This window comes from Episyrphus balteatus, chromosome 1 (genome assembly GCF_945859705.1).
Source record: "Episyrphus balteatus chromosome 1, idEpiBalt1.1, whole genome shotgun sequence".
NCBI lineage: Eukaryota > Metazoa > Arthropoda > Insecta > Diptera > Syrphidae > Episyrphus > Episyrphus balteatus.
Window position 1 is genome coordinate 28,955,805 of NC_079134.1, and position 22,620 is coordinate 28,978,424.

At 29.2% G+C, this 22,620-nt stretch overlaps 1 protein-coding gene across 1 annotated transcript; it reads right to left on the reverse strand.

Moving 5' to 3' along the window:
* Nucleotides 1-278: 278 nt before the first annotated feature.
* Nucleotides 279-22,323, reverse strand: LOC129921513 (zinc finger protein 180-like). The gene is made up of 7 exons (XM_056003375.1): nt 21,660-22,323; nt 7,869-8,151; nt 7,393-7,755; nt 6,939-7,108; nt 1,185-1,350; nt 984-1,067; nt 279-874 (listed from the first exon to the last, which is right to left on the reverse strand). The coding sequence occupies exons 1-7, from the start codon at nt 21,849-21,851 to the stop codon at nt 678-680; spliced, it is 1,455 nt and encodes a 484-aa protein (XP_055859350.1). The 5' UTR covers nt 21,852-22,323; the 3' UTR covers nt 279-677.
* Between the last annotated feature and the right edge of the window lie 297 nt (nt 22,324-22,620).

Genomic DNA, 22,620 nt, shown 5'->3' on the forward strand with positions numbered 1-22,620 from the left:
TTAATTTATTATTTTATTTTGTGATATTCTTATAAATGTTTTTTTTTTTTTTAATATTTTTAAATGTTGTCTTTTATTTTAACTTTAAAAAAAAATATTTATTTTTTTTTTTTCAAACAAAAAGAAAAACTTAAAAAAACATATATTTTATTAAAAAAAAAAAAACATGATTTGGTGTTATTTACAAAAGACACAAAAAACGTAATAATTTTTATTAAAATATAAAATAATAATATGTAATAAAAAAAAACTTTGCGTAAAATTCTTTTTTTGTTATAAAAGTATTTTTAAAAAATAATAATAATATTTAACTTTGGACAATTGCTATAAGAAATAAAAAGTGAAAATAATAAAACATAAAAAAAAATACACACACAGACAACATGAGTGGAACAGAAGGGGTATAATAATATTATTGGGTGCACACAAAACAATTATTTATCGATAAAAATAGAACAAAGTATAAAATTAACCTTAAAATTTGTTAAAAAAAAAATCATATAAAATGAGGATTAATACAAACAAAAATCATTTCAAAGACGAGATCGTTTAAAAAAATAAAAATTAATAATAAAGTTAAAAAAAAAAAAACACGACGAGAGAAAAAAAAATATACAATGGCTCAGAAGTATATTTACACAAAAAACGGGAGGTCTAAGATTTCACTGCAATTTAATTCACTTGTCACTATATTCAGTTTCACCATTTGATGATTCATCTTCGGTGGTCGTTTCACCCGCCGAACGGAAACCAGTCTTAACAGTTTCAGTCGTCGCTGGATCTTTTGAGCATTTTGTGCAAACACCTTGATTTAAGCCATTTGCTGATGTAAGGAAAACTTTTCCACAACGTACACATTCATCTTGTGGATCACCTAAAATACAAATAGAAGAAGGATAAAGAAAAAAAGTTAGTTTACTGACTTCTGAACGCATTTTTTCTTTTCTAATAAATAAGAGAAAAAAAGAAAGAAGAATTCTCACCTTCATGAGTCTTCATGTGCGCCCTTAAATTACATGCCAAAGCGAATTTCTTATTACACAGCTCACAACCATGTGGTTTATCACCTGTAAGCACAAAGACAAGACATCAAAGAGTTAGTTAGTGTCTTGAAACCAAAGATAAATATACAAATCAGCTACAGAGTAAATTAACTATGATTGATTAAAAATCTTATTACTTACCAGTATGCAAGAAGAGATGATTCTTTAGATTTGTATGCTTTGAGAATCCTCGAGAGCAGATGTGACACTTGAAGGGCCATGAACCACTGTGAACATACATATGAGACTTTAGATCACCTGGTGTTGGGAATGACTTGGCGCACAAGTTGCATTTGTGTGGTTTTTCCTAAAAACAAAAGAAAGAAAAAAAATATTAAATAAAAGTTAACTTTTGAAGGTTTATAAGGTCTTAAAAGCTTTAAAACTTGACAAAAAACTAGCTACCTATCCAATTCTGTAAGACCTCGTAAAAAGCTATTATCTGAACCCCCTTCTTCCATCCTAGACAATGACATGAAATCATCATCAACAACAACAATTGTCTGCCTCTACTCTATACACACCATGTCAGCTGGTATGTCAGACATTTAGCAACATCCAAAATACAAAGGGTAACCCTTTTTATGCCGGCCAATTGTACCCAGGTGAAACAAATTAGTGACATTACCCGCATGATTTCAATGCACCTTCCATCTAAAAAAAAAAGACACTATACTCGTGTGTATAATTTCCTTTCGTCGAAAGGAAGCTACCGCAAAACAAAAGAGCTGAACACCAAACCTTCTGGAAACAAAAGGAATCCCGCGCACCGAACAGAGCAGAGTGAAAGAGCAACCATGTGAAGAATTTCCACGTATGCAATGCGGTATCCTTTTGTCAGCGGCCGCTGCCAAAGCATATTTCACTAATAGCTGAATATCTTTTGATACGGATTTCCCAGCCGTACTGATTTCGAGTTTTCTGACGGTATTGGTGGAAGAGTAACGCGGCTTAATGCGCGTAACGAACTCATGTAAAAATGTCCCAGCCACTGGTTCGGAAGCAGCAATCATTTTGCTACGTTCGTTTTTTATTTTTTTTTAATTTTCAAAAGAGGTGCGAGAGGGGGTTTTAACTACCCGTGACCAGAGAGCACACATATCTGCACTTTAAGCTTTGCGTTACAGAGTGCAACTATACTTTGAAGCCAGTTTTAGGATACTTCGAGTGTTTGGGTGCAATTTTTTGTATGTGTGTGTTGTTGTTTTTTTTTTTTTTATGTGTGTATATGTATAAGATGGCAAACAAGTGGCTGGAATGGAAGCTGCATCTAATTGCCTGAACCGATAAATTAGTTCTGTTTTGTCGTTTTGTCTCTTCATCGAGACGAGAAATGAGTTGATTCATTTACTTGTTGTTGTTATATAGTTTGGTTTTTGGTCTTTCCGGTCTTCTTATACATTCGTGAATATATACAAGTCTGGTCTCTTGGGGCAGTTTTAGTGTGGCAAATGCAGACGTCAAGTAATGTCAGGTATTTGTTGATGGGCGGATTGGTATTTGTTGCAGTGACTTTCAATTTTAATTTTTTTTTTGTTTTTTATTCATTTTTCCTGAAACTTTTTGTTACTTTTGTGTCTGTTTTTCGAGGACTTTACTCGTTTTATACTCGAATTCAATGCAAACACACACACGGTAATATGAGAGAGTCAATAAAATGCTACATATCAGTTTGGCGGTTTTGTAACCAGAATTAATTTTAACAAAAAAAAAAAAAAAAACTGGAAATTTGAGTTTTTTTTGTATTACGCTCGTGAGTTATAGTGGTATATCACCGAAACTATACTTTTTTTTTTGCGTGTTATTGGATATTGTTGTTTGAGGTTGTGACATTATCTGTACTTGCGGTTTTTGATTTTTTCGGACTACACTATGGTTATTTGGTGTGGGTTTTTTATTGTTGTGGGAAAATTTAAAATTTAACTGAGAAATGATATTAAATCAGTTTGACTCTTTAAAGGGGTGAGATATACCTACATAATTTCATTTAAGGTTAGTTTGACAGTTGTTTGCTTAAGTTAACGTTACGTGAATAGCAAAAAACAAAATTGATATTTTGGTATTATTATGATTCTAGGGGGAAAGATTGAATATCTACTTACGATTTAATGTCATATTCAGTTCAGAATATATAAAATTTAAGTAACTCACCTAACGTTACCATATGTTACTGAGCAATATGTAACGATTTTGGCATAAGAATTTGAGTTTAAAGCATTAATACATAAGCTTAGATAAGATAACAAAAAAAAAAAAAACAAATATGGATGTGGCTGATGGAAAGATATATTTTTTTGCGTTACGTAACGTTAATGTTTTAACGAACGTTTAACATTATGCCTTGAAATAAAAAAGTTTAATTTATCTAAATGATGCTAAGAAAATAATATTTTTTTTATATAACCGTATATGGAGGTTAATGTAACGTATAATCTTTTGCACGGGTTGGGGTCGAAATTCTGTACGTTGCAAAATTCTGTATTCAAAATACTGTATGCCAAAATACTGTATGTCAAAATTCTGTATGTGCAAAATGCTGTAGGAACAAAATTCTGAAAGTCAAAATTCTGTATAGCAAAATTCTGGTTGGTCAAAATACTGTATTTCAAAATTCTGTACATCAAAATTCTGTAAATCAAAATTCTGTAAAAATGCTGTAAAAAAATATCGTTTTGATAATGTAAAAAAGTGCGCGCGCACTTTTTTACATTATCAAAACGATATTTTTTTACAGCATTTTTACAGAATTTTGATATACAGTATTTTGCCGTACAGAATTTTACAAAACAGAATTTTGCATGTCAGTATTTTGTTGATACAGTATTTTGACGTACAGAATTTTGTATTTACAGTATAATGACGTACAGAATTATGGTATTACAGTATTTTGACCCCACAGAATTTTGTCGTACAGAATTTTGACAAGCAGAATTATGACCCGCTCCCCTTTTGCACAACGCACCGTAACGTGATGTCACGGTTAAGATTTAATTTTACTAAAACGGAAATTTCTGCTAGTAGCTGATTTAGTAGTAGGTAACTGGTTTCTAAGATCTCTAAACCAAAACGAACAAAAAGGAGATATTCTTAGAAAAATTAGGTGCGAGAGGGTGGGAAATAATCTTAGGACCCCCCAAAGTTTAGAACACACAATTGACTGATTTAATTTACATTATTTGGTTATACATTTTTCATTATTGAAAAATTTATCTAATGGATTACTCCATGAATAAAATAAAGTTTTAAGGTTATGAAATTAAAAAAAATAAAATGCACGACTGGGTCGCACGAACTTGCTCTTAGAGTTAAAGTTGCTTAAATTTTTAAGACTTTTTGTATAGAAATTTGGAAAAAAAAAATAAAATTCGTTTTTTTAAAAAATAAAATAAAATCTGAAATCAAATTGCCCTCCAAAACAAGTATGCAGTTTTGCTTGATATGTTAAGATGCATTTTTAGAAAAAAAAATTTTAAAATCGTTAGAGCCGTTTTTTAAAAAACTAATTTTTTATAAAGAATTTTTTGGAAAAAAAAAAAATTTAAAATAAAATTGGTATGCCATTTTGTAGAAATCACTAATCAACATCTAAAAAACGAAATTTCAAAAAAATTCAATGTCCCGTTTTCGAAAATTAGATTTTTCAAAAAAAAATTTTCAAAATTTTTTTAAAAATCCAAAAATTGTATTTTTTGGAAATTTTATTTTTGGTTTATATTTAAATTATATAAATGCTTTTTTCACAAAAAGTTTCGTTGAAATCGAATAAGCAGTTTCGGAGATAATCGGATTTGAAAAAAACCGTTCGATGGCAGGTACCGTTAATAAATGATTTTCAAAAAAAAAATTTTCATTGAAAAATAGACCTTAGCTTAAAACTAACATTTGAATTTTTTGAACAAAATCGTTTGAGCCGTTTTCAAGATATTTCAATTTTACTTAAATCGGTATATGACAAGTACCGTTATTTTTGGTCCAAAAAAATTAATTCCAAAAGCCCCTCTGGAGAGTCGCCAAATAACGCTACATACCAAGTTTGACATTAATCGGTCCATCCGTTTAGGCTGTAGCTTCTTATACAGACAGACAGACAGACGGACTTCCGGGACCCACTTTTTTGGCATTGTCTACCATCGTAATGTCATGGAAAAATGTTATCTCAATTTTTTTTTTTTGTACGAATGTATAACTTGATATGTATATAGTACCTATATCGCAAGTAAAAATTTAGAAGCTACATTATTCAAATTTGTATTAGTCACGGTACTGACTTTGTTTTGTTTTTTTTTTTTTGCTTTTTTTACACTTTTTTTGCTCAAAGCTCTGATTTTATAACTCTAAGCTTATTTTCCAATCGAAATGTATTGAAAAGCATCGATAGCAAGATAAACAATTCATTTTGTACCATGGAACTGACATTTTCGGTACTGACGATTGGTCTTACAACCTTTTTTCATACAATTAATGAAACTTGCTGACGTTTGAGATTAATAGATGATTTTTTCTAATAGATGATTTGTACGCTTTTCGTAGAAATATAAATAAATATGATAAAATAGTTCAAGAATCAACTGAGTCGATATAAACTTACGATATCATGGTACTGACAACAAATTTTTTGATATTGTTTAGGTATTGAAATCAAAATGAATGTAAAAACACTGGAAACTAACATAAATAAGTTTCATAAGCTATAAAACAACAAAAAAATATTATTGAGGTAAACAATTTTGAAAATGTTTTTGAACCATGTTGAATTTGAGTTTCATTTCGATATGATTTTTGATGGCAATTGATATGGAAACTATTATTAATTTTGTTCAATTGTTTTAACCAACTTGAAAGATCCGAAACATTTACTGTAAAAATGCTGCAAATAGCTTAAAGGCTTCTTGAAAGTTGCTGGAAAAGGCGACATTAATACAAGATAATTTATGTTTTGAAGGATCTAAGGTTATGCATTAACATCAGAATCAGTACCAGCAAATTAAGCTGTATAATCAATTTCACATTCGTGTAGTGCGGCTAAAGAAAAATTCACTGAAATTCTCTATTTGAGCTACCGCACTTCTTTAAATCATTGCTTAGAATTACGCTTATAACAAATGAGTACCGTAGTCATCATAATTGTTTTTAACAAATATGGAAAAAACTTAATATGAAGACTATGAAGACCTTCCTAAACTCTGTTGATGTTCGGTTTTAATTTTAATTTAAGGTTTGAATTATTCAAAATATTTGTAATCCTTGCCAATCTTCTGAGAAATGATTGAAAGAGGCTGTCTAACTATTTTTGTATTTTTAAGTGCACATTTTCTGAACCTTAAAATCAAGTCTGCTATAGTACCTACCAGAGTCTATTTAAGTGATTTTCAAAGTAATTGATAATGTTTGTGTGTGATTTCTCCAAAATTTCTCTATCAAAAAAATTGATACCAATAGTACCAGCATAGTAAAGAAATAAAAAAAAAAAAATAATAAAATCATTGACATCAATAAAATTTTCACTTTCCACCTTATAAATCCCCACAAAATCACACATCAATATGATTACCACTATCACTCATCAAATTACACACCATCATCATCATTTCACTTGACATTCACAACCTGTGAACAATTGATAGCTTCTATATAAATAATTTAACCCTCATCATGGCCCTCTCTTAACATTAAAACACATTGCATATATCAATATCTCCCCACACAAAATTACAAAAAAAAAGTATCAATGACAATCGAATGCAAATATCACCACATATCAATTTTTATTATATTTTTATTTTTAATTCTTCAATCAACACATTATGATACCCATTCTCCAATTTTTTAAAAATATCATATCAATCCCCCATATCCCCACAATACTCGTATTAATACTCGTGTATATTCACTCACCTTAATATGTGTCATTCGATGGTAATATAAATTCGAGCTGGCCGTAAAACGTTTCCCACAAACTTGACATTGATGAGGTTTCTCACCAGAATGTATCCGCCGATGTGTATTTAATGAGCTCGACGTACTGAAGCCCTTGCCGCACACCATACACACATGAGGTTTTTCTCCTATAACACATTCAAAAGAAAACAAAAAAATACAAAATTTCAATCAATAAATTTGTTGTTGTTGGAATGGCAATTTATAGAAGATAAACAACAATATAGTTTGAGAGAGACAAATTTTAATCGTTATGATCTTTTCTCATCTTCGTCGTCTCGCCAGATCGACCATCAAAGATCAATCTTCAAGATGACGACGAAGAAGATACATTTGTGAATAAACATCTCTCGCAGAAAGATGATCTTCACATCTTTCGAGTGTGACAATAATAAAAATATACAAAACTCACCTGTATGCGTGCGCATATGACGTTTCAGCAGACTGGGACGATCGAATGCCTTACCACAAACTTCGCATGGTAAAAGTGAACGCTCACCACGGCCACTGCGGGCCCGTTGCGGTGTCCGCTGATGATGATTATGATGATGACTGTGATGCGAATGATGGTGAATGCCATTGTTGAGATCACGTTCCAGCTGATGAGCCGTTGCCGTACTGATCAAATGATCGCTGGTGTTCTCGTTCAGCGACGATATCGATCCCGCTGATGAATCACTCGAAATTGATTTATGCTCGTCTTCACTGCTGGATGACGGTGAGATTGGCAGGATCACACGATTTAGCAAGGACATTGAAAGATCCAATGGTGAACCTGTTTAAAAAAAAAAAACACATGAAATCATAGTAAATATCTTGATTGTATGATCGTTGCATGATCGATGATGATGATCAAGAAAACAACAACAACAACAACAAGAAACTTACCTTCAAGTATCGAATCCATAGTCTGACGATAGAGTGAAGCTCGCATTTGCATAAATAGCAATTCTTCAGGACGTTCGGGTAAAAAATATACAACAAGCTCCTGATGGGTTGTAATCGGTTTGACAACTTCATAGATCGGTTCACCCTTAACCTTGGTGCAGACCATGTTAACTTGAGATCCATACGATTCAGATACCCGTAAGAAACGAATCCAATTACAATGGCGTACACGTTTGCCGAATGTGTATGAGATTTCATCGTACAAACCGAAACGGTAGCGAACCTTGAATAAAAAAATAAAGAAACGATTAATAAAAAAAAAAACTATAGCTACTGGTAATACAGTGTATCTAGATATTTTTGTTTTTGTATCTATATGACTTTTTTGACTTTTGATTGATCGATAATGTGTATCTTTCGAGTGTTTCATTTATAAGACAGAGAGACACATTTTTATGCAAATGAATTTTATATATTATCTAAATATCCTAAAGATACATTTTGTGAAATTCATGACTTTTGATTGATTGATAATGAATAAGTTGTTTTTTTTTTTTTTTTATTTTTGTAGATAGTTTAAGTATCTTTTAAACAAGAGAATGAATTTTTTTTTACAAAATAGTTAAGATCGCCTACATCCATGATGGTGAATTTAATGACTCGTGATTGATAGATATTGTATCTCGGTTCACTTTGCTCCCACCAGATAACTTCTTTTTTTTCGTTTTAGTTCATTTGGTATATTGGAATATATCTTTTGTGGTTACACTCATGGATACCAGGTCAATTAGATATATCTATTAGTTGATTTGGTTAAAATATACAAATTTTGATAAATAGATATTGTATCTAAAACCTTGTTTAGATTTGTTTTTGTTTAATGATTTAATGATTCAAATTGACTTATTCTTTAAGGTAATTTTTTAGACTGATATGTTGATAGTTATAGATATTGTATCTTAGAGTATCGACGCCTCCATATGGTCAAGAATTTATATACAAAATTTTTATTTTCTTGTTATCGTTTCCTGTTTTTTGATTGATAAATATTGTATCTTTTTTTGAAGGCATATTTATGAAGACAATTTTGAATTATTCAATAAGAATTTTTTACCATTTTGATAATTTTTTGCAACTTTTTTTGAATTATTCAGAAACATGTTGCAATCACCTTGTTGCAACAAGTATTTTCTTTTAAAATTTTTTAGTACTAAGCAAGTTACAAAATGTGGTAATTCCCGTAGTAAATTCACTATTTGGAATGCTTCAGCTAAATTTAATACATACATTTTGGAAATAAAATAGAAATAACAAAAGTTGCTGCAACATGTTGCCATCTACTTAGTTAGAATCTACCCAAAAATTACAAAGTTCAGCATCTAAAAAACAGTCTTTAAAATCTTAAAAGTTGGCCAGAATATAAAATAAAGGTATTTAAATTAATTTTTTTTTTTGCTTCTTTTTTCGTTGTTATCTTCTTCAACTGCCCCTCTTGAACAGTATTATTTTTTATTAGTCAATCGCTCAAAAAGTTAGCCATTCACCTTAAATTTATTTCGCAGAAGTTTTTTATTTTCTCCTAATTTTGTTAAAAAGCAAACAAAAGAGTTGAGTTACGAACTTGTTTTTGGAAACATATTGTGTTTTAGAGCACACAAAATCATTTTTTCTTGTCTTTTTCTTGGGATTCAAAATTAAAGACATTTGAAATAATAAAATTTCTAGTCTAGTTCACGACAATTATCTATTGAACTGAGTTATGGCTTATTCAATTGGTCAAGAACTCAGTGCATTGTTTTAAAATAAAATTTCATAGAAAGTTTCATGCTTTTTTTTCTTTTCCTTCTTTTCTAGTTGATATCTTTAAATCCTTCTTTTTGAAAACAATTTTCTTGTTAGAAGAATGCAGTATTAATAGAACTATCTTGTCAACTGTATAGTTAAAACTCTTCCTGTACTTTCAACCTGTTAAACCAATTACTTGTTTTTCTATGTTTAAACATTTCCCTATTACCATATTAATCTTACCGCGTGTACACACTTTTACTATAATCTACTAGTTTAATAGTCCAATTCAAATCTACGCCTCATTTTCAATTAAATAGTAAAACTAATTAATTACTTATAAACACTTTTTGTCCCCTATACACACTTTACAACTATTTTCCATATATTATAAATTTATACAAAAACTTGATCTCAATTATTTTCATAAAGATTGCAAATTCACAATAATTGTCACCTCACACATTGATTGCATCAATCATTATATTGAAACTAGAAAAAATAAAATAAAAAATAAATCACACATTTAACCGGATTGTAAAGTAAGTCTAACTATAAACTAAATATCTGAGAGAACGTTTATTTATTTTAGTTTTTTTTTTTTTTTAAGAGATCACCTATCTCTCAAATTCAAGTTCTTGTAGTTAATTATGAAAAAGTACAAACAATTTACATGAGATAAATATATACCTATATAAACAAAGGTGGTAACACTTGTTTCTAGACAACACCCTGTATAAAATAAAATAAATAAAAAACAAGTAAAATACAAATAAATTTAAAATAACTTTTGTGCGATTTTATAAATTTATACAAATTGCAAAATAATAATCCTAATACCCGCGATATGTATAAAATGTGGAATGCGTTCAATTTACACTTTACCTACTTCTGCGTCGTGCTGATCGTCGTTTCGCACACGCGCATATCTAATTTAATGTCGTAAATAAACAAATTACATGCGAATATAAATTCCAGAACTAAGACTGCAATATAGTTTGTAGTAGGTTGGTAGATTCATAAAATCACTATAATGGGGATTATAGAGAGAAAAAAAAGTGCAACTGATTTATGATCATTGTAAGAACTTACCGTTTCACATACTTAAGTGATAAAATCTAAAAAATTATGGTTTTAAACTATCATTTGAAAGATATTTAATTTATTATCAAAGAACTATTTTTGTAGATTATTGAAATAAACTTGAATTAAAAGTTGAATGGATAGGAATTTATTGGTATATCATTTAATCAAAATGGGATAACGTAAGTTTATGTTATTTGAGATCTAGAGTGACCCCAAATCCTTACTGAAGTTGCAAAATATTTTTATAAAATATAATAATCTCATAAATCATGATTTAACAAAGTTAAAATTAGTTAGTTCTATTTTTTTTTTTATTTTAATTGATTTTTTTTTTTTTAATAAAACAAAAGAGTTGAGCACCGAACTTGTTTTTGAGAAGAAAATTTTTGTATATAAATATGCACTTCTTTATCCCCTACAAAAGTGTGCAATTTGTTGTTCGTGAACAAAATAAAAATTGGAAAGGTGTTTAAATTGGTTTCAAATAATAAATACATGTTTTTTTTGTTTAGGTTTTCTTACTCCAAAAAAAAAATGAGATTTACTATATTTTTTTGTCTATAACTTAGTTTGGCACGACCAGTTTTTCTTAAGATAGAAGATAAAGTGTTCAAATTTAGCAAGAAAAAATTATTTGTATCACTCTGGATTTTTTAAAATATGAAAATGTAAAAATAGGCTTGATGTAATCGATCACTCTGATCGCATTTTTCTACCCTAACAAAAAAATCAATCTAAATAAAAGTGTGTATTATAATGAAAGTAATATAATTATGCATCAATTAGTTAAATGGATATTGTTAAGGATTTTTTTTTGCATTTAATTATTAGCCATTAAAACTAATTTATTTTAATTTAATTATAATTCAATAATGAGTTTTATTCAACAGGTATTTAAATATAGATCAAATTAAATAATGAAAAAAAGCTATATACTTTAAAATGCTCAGTCAATTATATAAATAAACAAAAAAAAAAAACATTTAAGTCAGCATCATTTAGAAGCAATTTTTTCCTGGTTTTGTAATATATGCGCCTATGACCTGGAATTTCTATATACTAAACAAGTAGTTAAATGTGTAGCGTATAAATTGCTTCTTTAAACAGTAATTATTAATTTTTTTTAACTACCACTTCTGAATAACTTGGTATAAAAAAAAGTCTTAACTTTCATTTGAATAAAAGCATTTTCTTGAATGCACAACTCAGACAATGTATTAAAGGGATTTTCCATTACTTTGCCAGATATATTTCTTGGTTCTGGTATACATTCAATTGACTTGCAAATATTTTCCCTTTGGCCCTTGCAAGTGTTTATGGGTTTTTCTTCACTTTATCGTTCTTATATTTTCTTAAAAAATTAATTAAAAGCAGAAAAAGAACACTGTATAAATGTAATCAGGTTATAAGAATATCAATTTTTTCTATACTAGATTTCTTTATAATTCTGGTTTTTCTTTCAATTTCTATCAGATCTTATAATTCAAAAATTAATAACAAAATAATTAAAATATTTCAACAACTTTTTGTTTTACCTGAGTACCGATGTCCACTTTTACATAAAAAAAACAAAAACCACAAAAAACGATTAAAATAATAAAAACAAATCTTCCGATATCATCACTCTATTTACCAACACCCACATCATATTATCTAAAATCTAATAAACTATACCCATAAATATAAAATCAATAAAAAAATCAAATAAAAATCAATTTTATTAGCTCTAAAACAAATTGTTTTCCCAAAAACGAGTTTGCTACTCAACTCTTTTGTTTAAGTTCAACCAAATTATCATACAAATTATTAAAAAGCACACTTCCAATTTTAAATTGAAAAATTAGTATATTTCATTATTATTACTATTTCAAATGATCTCGATGACAATGGAAATCACCACAAAGATGAGATAACAGTAATTATTTGAAATTTATCGAGGTAGTTAATTTTGTCTGCAATAGGTTGATTGTGTTTCGAATGCAGATAATAATTAATTAGGAAGTGAATGTCTTATTGCAATAATTTTATTATTAACTTTTTTAGGCCTTCATCCATATTATAGGTACAAATGTCTGCCTACAAAACATGTATGCATACATTGGGGTGACCCTGCTGTGATCTGATAAGCAACAACAGACAAAAAAAAAACAGAAAAACTAAATTAGGTTAATTGATTGCTACAAGAATATTTGTTTTGGTCATCTTTTTTTAAGTTTTTTTTTTTTTTTTTGTTCCCATCATCATCATCAACCACCTTAAGACAATCAAACTGAATCAAGAAACAAGAGAAAAAAAAAAACAAAAGACCAAAAAAAAAAAAAAAGATATGTGACATCCATTAGTATTTTTTTTTTGTCTGTCCATTTTTATTTTTGCTCCCCTTTTTTGGGTTGTTTTCTTATCACGATGATCATGATCCAAATTTGGTACACATCGTTCAAAAAAATTAAAGACCAAAGGAAATGAAAAACAATAAACACTCAGCATGATACACTCCACAGTATAATTTGATTGATGCTACTTTTGCAGCTTCTGCTGTGTGATAGATTTGTAAAAGAGTGTCGTTTTGTAGTTTTTTTCTGTTTTTTTTTTTTTTTTTTTTTTTTTTTTTTGTGGAGGATGTTCAAAGCGAGATGTTAAATGGAAGCGATGATAATTACGGTGGCTATAACCGTCGCGTCGTCTAAACGGAAATGCGTAGTGTCTGTGACACGTCGTTTTTTAATATATTTGTGGCGCTGTAATAAATCCCCCCACGACGGAAATAACACAAAATAAAAAAAATTAAAATTCATGATGATGATGATTTTTATTTTTATTTTTTTAGAATTTAAGTATGCTGGAGTGCGAATCAATTTAGAAACTTGAAGCTTGTTTTTGCCTCTATTAAAAGACAATCAAAGAATATTTTTTGTTCTTTTATATCCACACAAGCAGCACAAAATGAAAGAACCATAACCAATTTAGAACTCAAAAATAAATAAAAAATGAAGATTGGAATGATGATGAGATGATTATGAGCATCAAGTTTTTTTTTTTGGGATAAAAGGAAATCACTTTAGTCATGCGATTTAAATGACCGAAAATCTTCATGGTGCCGCTTAATTTCGATTCAGCCACCCTGTAGCGTCGTCTTCAAGAACACACACAAAGTGTTAGGTAAAGATTAAGTCTCCAAATCGGATTCGGTGAATGGGATTACACCATCATGAGTATTGTTATGCTTTTGGACCTGGATTAAGGGATTTAGACCTCTTTTTTTTTTATTTTTCTTGAGTGTTTGCACATGAGTTTTAGTTGTTTTTTTTTCTTGTCTCTCTTTTCTCTTTAGATCAAAAATGTTGAACTTGATTTTTGTGGTACTTGAGTATGGTTAACAGCCAAGACCTTGCTGCTGGGTTAGACTGGTTTCTTTTGATGGTATTGGTGGTAGTTTAAGAGTTTTTAATTTGAATGCAACAAGTGTACACAAAGTAACCTGATGCAATGTTTACCTAAGTCAAAACAACAACAACAACAACAACAAAATATTCATGGACAGCATAGTTTCCGCTCTGTTTGCAGTCAATGAATCAAATGATTTTTGACATCCAGAAACAAGTGGAACTTAAAAACTGCGACATACTACACAAGTTTCAAGTCGCTTTTAAGTGGATACTCGACTCGTATATAATTCAAAAATTTACCAAAAAAGGCAGGTGTTCATTTTATATTTTGTTTTATTTTATTATTTTGTTATATGTAGTAGGTATATTAGACTTGTTATTAAATTATTATAGAAACACCTTCCTATTGCCAATGCTACTTTATAACAAAATCTATATAAAAATCAGGTTTTTTTCATTTCAATTTTCATAAATCATTTATATGGTTTAACAACAATTTTTGCAGACAAGTTTCATAAAAGAAACTTACAAAAATTCAATAGAAGTAGCAAAAAAAAACTATGTATTGCAAGTGTATATTAAATTAAGGTAAAAATCTAAAGCTTGATTACCAATCATAAATAATTTTTGATAATATTTTTTTTTGTAGAGATTTTTTTAAGAAAAGATAAACTAGACAAGTTGTAGTTGTTTGACAGATGCTAGATTCCTAATTGATAGAAGTTTGGAAGTTGAGGTGAAACTTTTAATTTGTCATTCAAAAAATTAAATGTAATAAATTTATTAGTGACATATGGAATTTATTTTGGGAGGTTTGTAAAAGAGTTTAGTGTTGAAATGAAAAATTGGACAAATTGAAATGAAATAAATCATAAGAGGCTTGTAAATAAAAATTGATTTAAAACAACATGCTGACTTATTGTTTTTATTGGTTGTTCTACAAACTAGTCAATTATCTACTTAAGGAATTGTTCTAACAGTAGTTCAACGCGTTTTAGTTTGATTTAATATCTGTTCCTCAACAAACCAGGTTGAAATGTCCGAACAAAAAAAAAAAAAAAAACAAAATGTGACAGCTTGTTAACTATCTATTGTCAGTTAATTTTATTTATTGAGTTTATTTATACTGTTCCACACTCCATGTGAAAGTTCAAAAAGATTAATAAAAGCAATTATCTCTAAATTGATAAGTGAGTACATTTATCCTCAGAAGTTCTTCATCAAAACGAAGTTTTTGAGACCTTTTACAGTAAAAAAAAAAACAAAACGGGTTTTAATGAGAAAATTATGACTTACTTTTTAATTTGCAGATACATTTTGTTGCTCTACCAATAAATTCAAATACCCTTCTTTTGTCCTGATAGATCCCGAAAAGTAATATTCAAATATTAAAGTAAGATCATAATAAGAAATTAAAATGATTTGATATTTTAAAGTGCATCCCTTTTGGGTAATGTGGTTGAATTATAAATACATTTTATGTTATTAATCATTTAAAATATTGAAAAAATTATTGAAACTCGATTCTGCAGTTTTCGGAAATAAAAATGATAACACATCAATGAATAGAAGGATAAAATATTTCACCTCAACTTAATGTGTTTGATTCATCAAATTGTTTGTCCATATTTTAGATATTTCATCAATAAATTTCTATTACAATAAATGTTCAACTGTTAGCAAGAGATCACTAGAATAGACCTAAATATGAACTGTGTTAAAGAAAAATGCTTAATGTTAAATATCAGGAAACAACAGTTTTTTACAGTATATTGTCATTCAATGTGATACAATTTAACAAAATACAAAACCCAAAAAACCTCTTCCAATCACATCAAAACAAATTACAAGATCAATATAAAACATGCAAATAAGGAAGCAACATCCTAAATTGGATTATAACTCACACCAAACTTTCTACCAAAACGCATGATCACGCACTATTCAGGAAATTAAATTTATAAATTACAGTTCTTATTTTTTGTTACCATTTCTTTTGCACATAAACAAAAATCTTCCTTCCTCGTAACTATAACTAAGTCAACATTCAATAACACCTTTAAACAAAAAATTTCCGTCATTTAAAGTAATAGCCAAAACAAAAAAAAACACATTTATAACATTTGCCCTCGATTTCTATAATCTTTAACTAAAAACGAAAGAGTTGAGTTACAAACTCGAAATCAGGTAGTAAATTAGTTGTTTAAAAAAAAAAAGTCTTATCAGGAAATGCCATACCTACTACCGCCATACTAAAAACAACTAACACCCAAATAAAATATTGATTTTTATTTAGTATTTTTTCATTTGAGTGTGCAGTGCACATATTAACACTATAAACCCAACCCAATAAAGTAAATTTACTTCCCCAAACCCCATATCATCAATATTAACCTGTTGATACAACATTTTTTTCTCCATTTTTCTTTGAAAATAGAGGCGATTCAAATAAACTAATCAGTTTTTTTTTTTTTTCATTTTCTTAAAGTGTAACTTCCACATTACACAATAAAAAAAAAAAACAAAACACAAAACAAAAATAACTGCAAACTAAAAGATAAATAAATATCATTACCTCACGCAATTTTTTTCTTTTTACGTCTTCGGCATCTCAATCCAATCAATTGAAAGAAGTTGAAGAAATACGAAAAAAAAAAAACAAATACACTTGACTTTAACTTTCGTTTCAGTTTAATTTTTTTTTTACCACACCAAGCTCTATATTGACGTGATATTGGTAACAACCTTACACAAGTGTTATGGTAAAGGCCATCCACAGAGCTATTCACCGCATGCAGCTAGCTCAGCGCAAACTTGCAATTTTTCATAAAAATCACAAAAATAGATGAAAAAAAATTCATTTTATGGAGCAAAGTGAAAGCGAAAGCAACTAAAACTGCAGTCGTTTGTAAAAATTGAAAAAAAAAAAATAACTAACAAGTACAGATCTCCAGAGAGTATCTCCGCATCTAATTTGGATCACAAACATGAATCCAAAGTGGCATCTCGTGCCGGGTTGACTGACTAGACTCTATCTATGGACCAAACATGGTTGTTGTTGATGGAAATAAATACAAAAAAAAACATCCTCATCTAGTTCAATGTTCGCACAGATCTGACTTCAAATGCACATCACGCGCATTGCAATCATTTTCAAATAATCCACCACACAATTCCACCGATCGTTTGTTTGCTTCCATGTCTATATCGTCTCTACATCGCGTCGGTCGTTGTCGTCCATTATGGGAAAAAGTCTTCACTTTTGGACTTATCATATCATATGAAGTTTTTTTTTTTTTTTCTATTCGCAAGCGTAATCCAATTAAATCACCCAAGACAGTCAGATGGACATTTTACTTATACAGAGCAGACTTAGAGATGAAATCGAAAGTTTATATCGCCAATGATGCCATGAAAATGCGGAAAAACAAATATCAATTCGACTTATTTTTCTTCTTAAAAAAAGACCTGATTTTTTTTGTTGTCCATTCCACCTGTCTGCATCCGCCTTTGATCTTCTTATAACATAGTTTATGTCTTCTCTACTCTTTTAACCTATCTATCTGAGATAAGTGCTTTAGATATCCTTTTTTGTTGTTGTTCTTTCTGCACTTTATAAGGATGGCAATAAAAATGAATCAAATTTATGGGATCATTAATTATTTTGTATCGGTATTGCACAAACGCAGTATTTTTTTTTGTATCTATTGGATGTGCTGATGACTTTTATTGGGATGTAGGAAAAAAAAAAAACAGGCGGACACACAAGACAATAGTTTACCTGTTTTTGAGACTGACTGAGAAAAAGAGGATATATAAGAGGTTTATAAAAAAGGACATTTGCCAGACACAAGGGCGAAACCTTGGCGACTTATAGAAAATCTGATAAATCAGATTACATATTTTGAGTCTTCCTTTTTTTCTATTTTTTTGCTTTTGTACCTGTGTTTTTTTGGTCTTATACAGCCTCCCATAATGTACTGCAAATTGAGCTGCAACAAAGTCAATTGGAATCTCATATCAGAGAGTCAGAGAGAAAGATTCTTCAAGGATTTATGAAAAAAAGAAAGAACTAAATTCTTTAATAGGATTATAATAGAGAGGTCTTTCATCGCTTGCTGATGTCATTTTTTTTTTTTTTTGTGTTAACGATTTAAATGATCGCACTAACTTTGTTAATTATGGCAATTTTTTTCATTCTTCTTCTTTTAATTTGTATACAATTCCCCTCTCTTTGTGCTTTTAACAATTATTCTAAAGCGTGAGAAAATTCCCACGCTCAACAGGTATACAAACAACACCCTCAAATCGAAAGAGGGGGGGAATAAAAAAATTATAAAGATGAGTTAAAAAAGTTAACGTGTGGTTTCACGGTCTCGTAAGCACCGTATAACAATGTTTGTTGCTTGCTATTGCCACCACCCTCATGTGACTCAAACACGTACCTAGTTCGTTGTTCCGTTCGTTTATATTGTCGTGTGTGCAACAAGTGTAGAAAATTAGGCCCTCTTTTGCAGTTAAAAAACAGCCACAATATGTTAATTTAATGAATTTTTTTCTTATATCAAAAAGGGGAATGGAGTATTTAAGTATTTTATATTTTTTTTTTTTGTATCATCTTGAAGATGTTATGGGAATTATTTGAAAATTTTCCCACCGTTATGGGAGAATGAACTTGAAAAAATTTAATTAATGAAGGTAGAGTTTGCAATATTATTTAAGAAAAAAATAACAACAAAAATAGTTATCATATTCTAAGTCAGGAAGTCATAAGTTTTTTTATTTTTCTACTTAATATCATTATAATCTGACTATTAAATCTGTTTGTATATCTTTGTGTGTGTGACAATCATTAATCGGTTTAAAATCAAAATAAAATCCCATATTGAACGCATAAACAACAGGATATCATAAGAAAATTGCATTAAATATGAAAAAATGAACAAAAACGAAAGAGCTGAGTTACGAACCTGTTGATAGAATTGACCCTCTTTTTTATACTCATTCCTATTTTGACCACATAAATGATATTCATAACAAGCGAATCTATATTTAACATGAGTGTGCTATGCCGACGATTAATGTTCCTCATTGTTAGAGGGTATATACAAATGCATTTGTTCTTGTTGTAAATTTGAAAAAAAAAATAACACACGACAAACAATAATATACAAATGTATGTTGATAGCTTGTCACAATTTGAGTTTATGGTTTCGTGCAATTAAGTGACACCTACAACGTGTGTCTATCATTGACATAACGCGCGATGTGTTTAATGAAAAAGAGGTGAGGGTGAATAATGAAATATAGACAGAAGGGGGAGATAGTGTAAATAGAGAAGGAGAGTTGGGTAAATAATATGTTATTTTCGATGCGGATTTATAAAGCAATTTGATTTTTATCTTTACAAGGTGGGTGGATTGTGTTATTTCCAGTTGGACATGGTTAAGTTGTTTATGGTGCATTATTATTATTTTTTTAACATGTTAAATATTGTGGTATGTATGTGACTTATTCTGAAATAGTTAGCTTAAGTGGATTAGATAATTTTATTTCTTTATTTCCTGAAAAAATGATGAAATTGTTTATTGAAAATGAAAAATAATTGGTGGATTGTAGTGCAGATATACGGTACAGATCCGGCTGTACCGTATATTGCTACAAATCTCTTAATATCAATCTCAAAAAGTTCACAGTACATTGCATCTACAAACTTCAAGCAAGTTATATTTTATTGACCTTCATTTACCATTAAAATGCTACTATCATTTTTGTTGTAAGAGGTAAAAGACTCGAAAATGTGTGCTGGCTAAGTTCAGGCAAGTATTTCAGAAGTGGAGAGTCCAAATACGTTAATTATTTTTTTCAGTAAAATAAATCCATATACATATCAAATGGCGCCCAACGTGAGACTATAAGAGATCATTGTCATAATCGTTTTTCATAGGAACTTCGAATTATATTTCTCCTTCATACTTGTAATGCTTTTAAACTTTTTTAATAGGACATTTTCATTAAAGAAATGATAATTCATTAAGAACTCCCTTAAAGAACTTTTTGGTATGCTTTATGTAAGCGTTATAGGCACAGTTATTCAATAATTAATTAGGAACAATGTAAGAATTCTATTAATTTATCAAAGCTTAGTTAATTTTGCTCGCGAATGAAAACATTGTATGCTTAAATTCGTTAAAGAAAGACTATAGAACTATACTAGCCTATAATAATGATAAAATATACATATATAAAAATGATATAAGAAATCTTAACAACAAAAACTAAAACAAATTCAATGGCCGGATAAATTTTCCAGATTGGTCTTGCAGATGACAAGGTGTCTCAGGTTTACAATTTAAATATATGTAAAATATCAAAAAAAAAAGCTCCTATAAGAATTCTATAAAAAGGGGACAAGAAGATTTTTATTGCATTCGTATTAACACCTCAATTTAATAGATATGAAAAATATATATACACAAATCTTATAAGAGTGCTATAAAGGATGATTAGAAACTTTAATGGAAGATTATAGGAGGGAAATTGTTTGTTTAAATACAATTTTAATGATTCTACAGTTAAAACTGTTACAAATTTAAAAACAAGAATATATATAATATAATCATATTTTTTTGTCGAAACGCTCTGAAACAGATAAATAGTCTTTTGAAAGCTAGCAGACAACAGAAGTTTTGTTGCAATTAGATTCAATTTTCTTAAAAAAAAAAAAAAAAAAAACACAAGACACAAGTATACCTACCACTAAAATCGTCCCAAACATTTATAATATAGCATCCTCCCCTCCCCACCCTCCTCACCTGATCATCCTTCCGCATTTTAAATCTTGGAGACCATTTTTTCTTGCAATGCATTTAAATGTGCATACTTAATCACCTTTGTCCTGCATAAACAAAATGGAATACAAAAAAAAAAATTTTGCTTCACCGAGAATTTTTTATTCCATAGATCAAAAATCTCAATTCCAAAATCCCCAAAAATTCCGATTTACCGTCGGAAGATTCAATGAAAATATTATTTTGCAGATGCATAAATAAATTGAATCACAGTTTGTGATTATAACTCACTAAGCTAAAACAAAAATCAACAAACAAAAGAGCTGATGTCAAAACCCTATTTTACAACTTTGTTTTAATATAATTTGTTTTCTGGTAGAAAACTCTATTTTTTATAGTTGGAACTTCTAGAACAACATTTTGTCAACAAAATTTTGTTAAAAATTTTTAAACTGGATTATAATTGGATAAGTAAACTATAAGTAGAAAAAGAAGAAATCATAAGAAATTTGACCAAATCTGTTTTTTTTTTCAACAGGAATAACAATCAATCTTAAAAAAAAAACATGTCTTCGAATGTGTTATTAAGAAAGTAAGACAAAAGAGTTGATGGAAAAACTTCTTTTAAATTTCGAGTTCAATATTTTGGTATTCAATCTCTTTCTCATACCAAAGTCAATCAAAAATCATAAAAAACATGTTTTTGTATTTGACATTTTATATCAAAATGTAATTTTACTTACATCTTCATCTTCTAAATATTTGAATGTATCCAAAGTGTCAATACGAATTGTTCCTTGAAATGGATAAAATAATGTTCCTTGTGGAATTCCCATCGTTGTCCATACTGTTATTTGTTGTTCATTTAATATACCCGTTGGCGTTGATGCCAATGCAAGGGAAAATTCTTGTGGTATTAATACACAAGTTTCCATTTTAAATTATATTTTTTTATGTTCGTTGTTTATTAAAAAAAATTTAATTAAATTAACACTTTTATTTAGAATGGTATTATATTCCAATAAATTATATTTCACAATTATTTTGAATAAATTGATTATTTTGTCATTATCTCTTTTTTTTTTCTTTATAAGTTCACTTTATTCATAACTTTTGAAACCGTTTATATATTTCGTCCGCGAAATTAACAAAAATTATAATTATTATCAACGAGCTACGAAACGAATTTTAGAAAAAAAAATAAAATCTCCCGATAAGATTCACAAAACGAAAACAAAACACTAAGTACAATCGATATACTTTCTATCTTTACTTTAAAAAAAATGTTACAACACAAAAACAAAACGTAAAAAAAAAATTCTCAGCAGCGCGCTAGCGAGAAGAAGACCCATTTCATTCAATGATCAACTAATACTGTCCGTTCGGGATCGCCAATATCTAACCATGACCTTCTGGAGGAAAATAGCGCACCAAAACACACACTACTGGATGGATAAAACAGAGCAGCACACAGAGCAAACAAGCTAGCCTGTGCGAGATATACAACTCTGTGTGGTGTGTTGTTGTGCCGCAAAAGTCAAAACCAAAACACACAGATACGACGATATAAAGTATAGTAACTTGTTACTTTTTGCTTGGCCAAGAGGCTGGCGGCTTATTGTATACCTAAATACACTTCTATTTCTTCCACAACAAAAAAAAAAAAACACCCCAACGAACAACGACGACGACGACCATCAACAT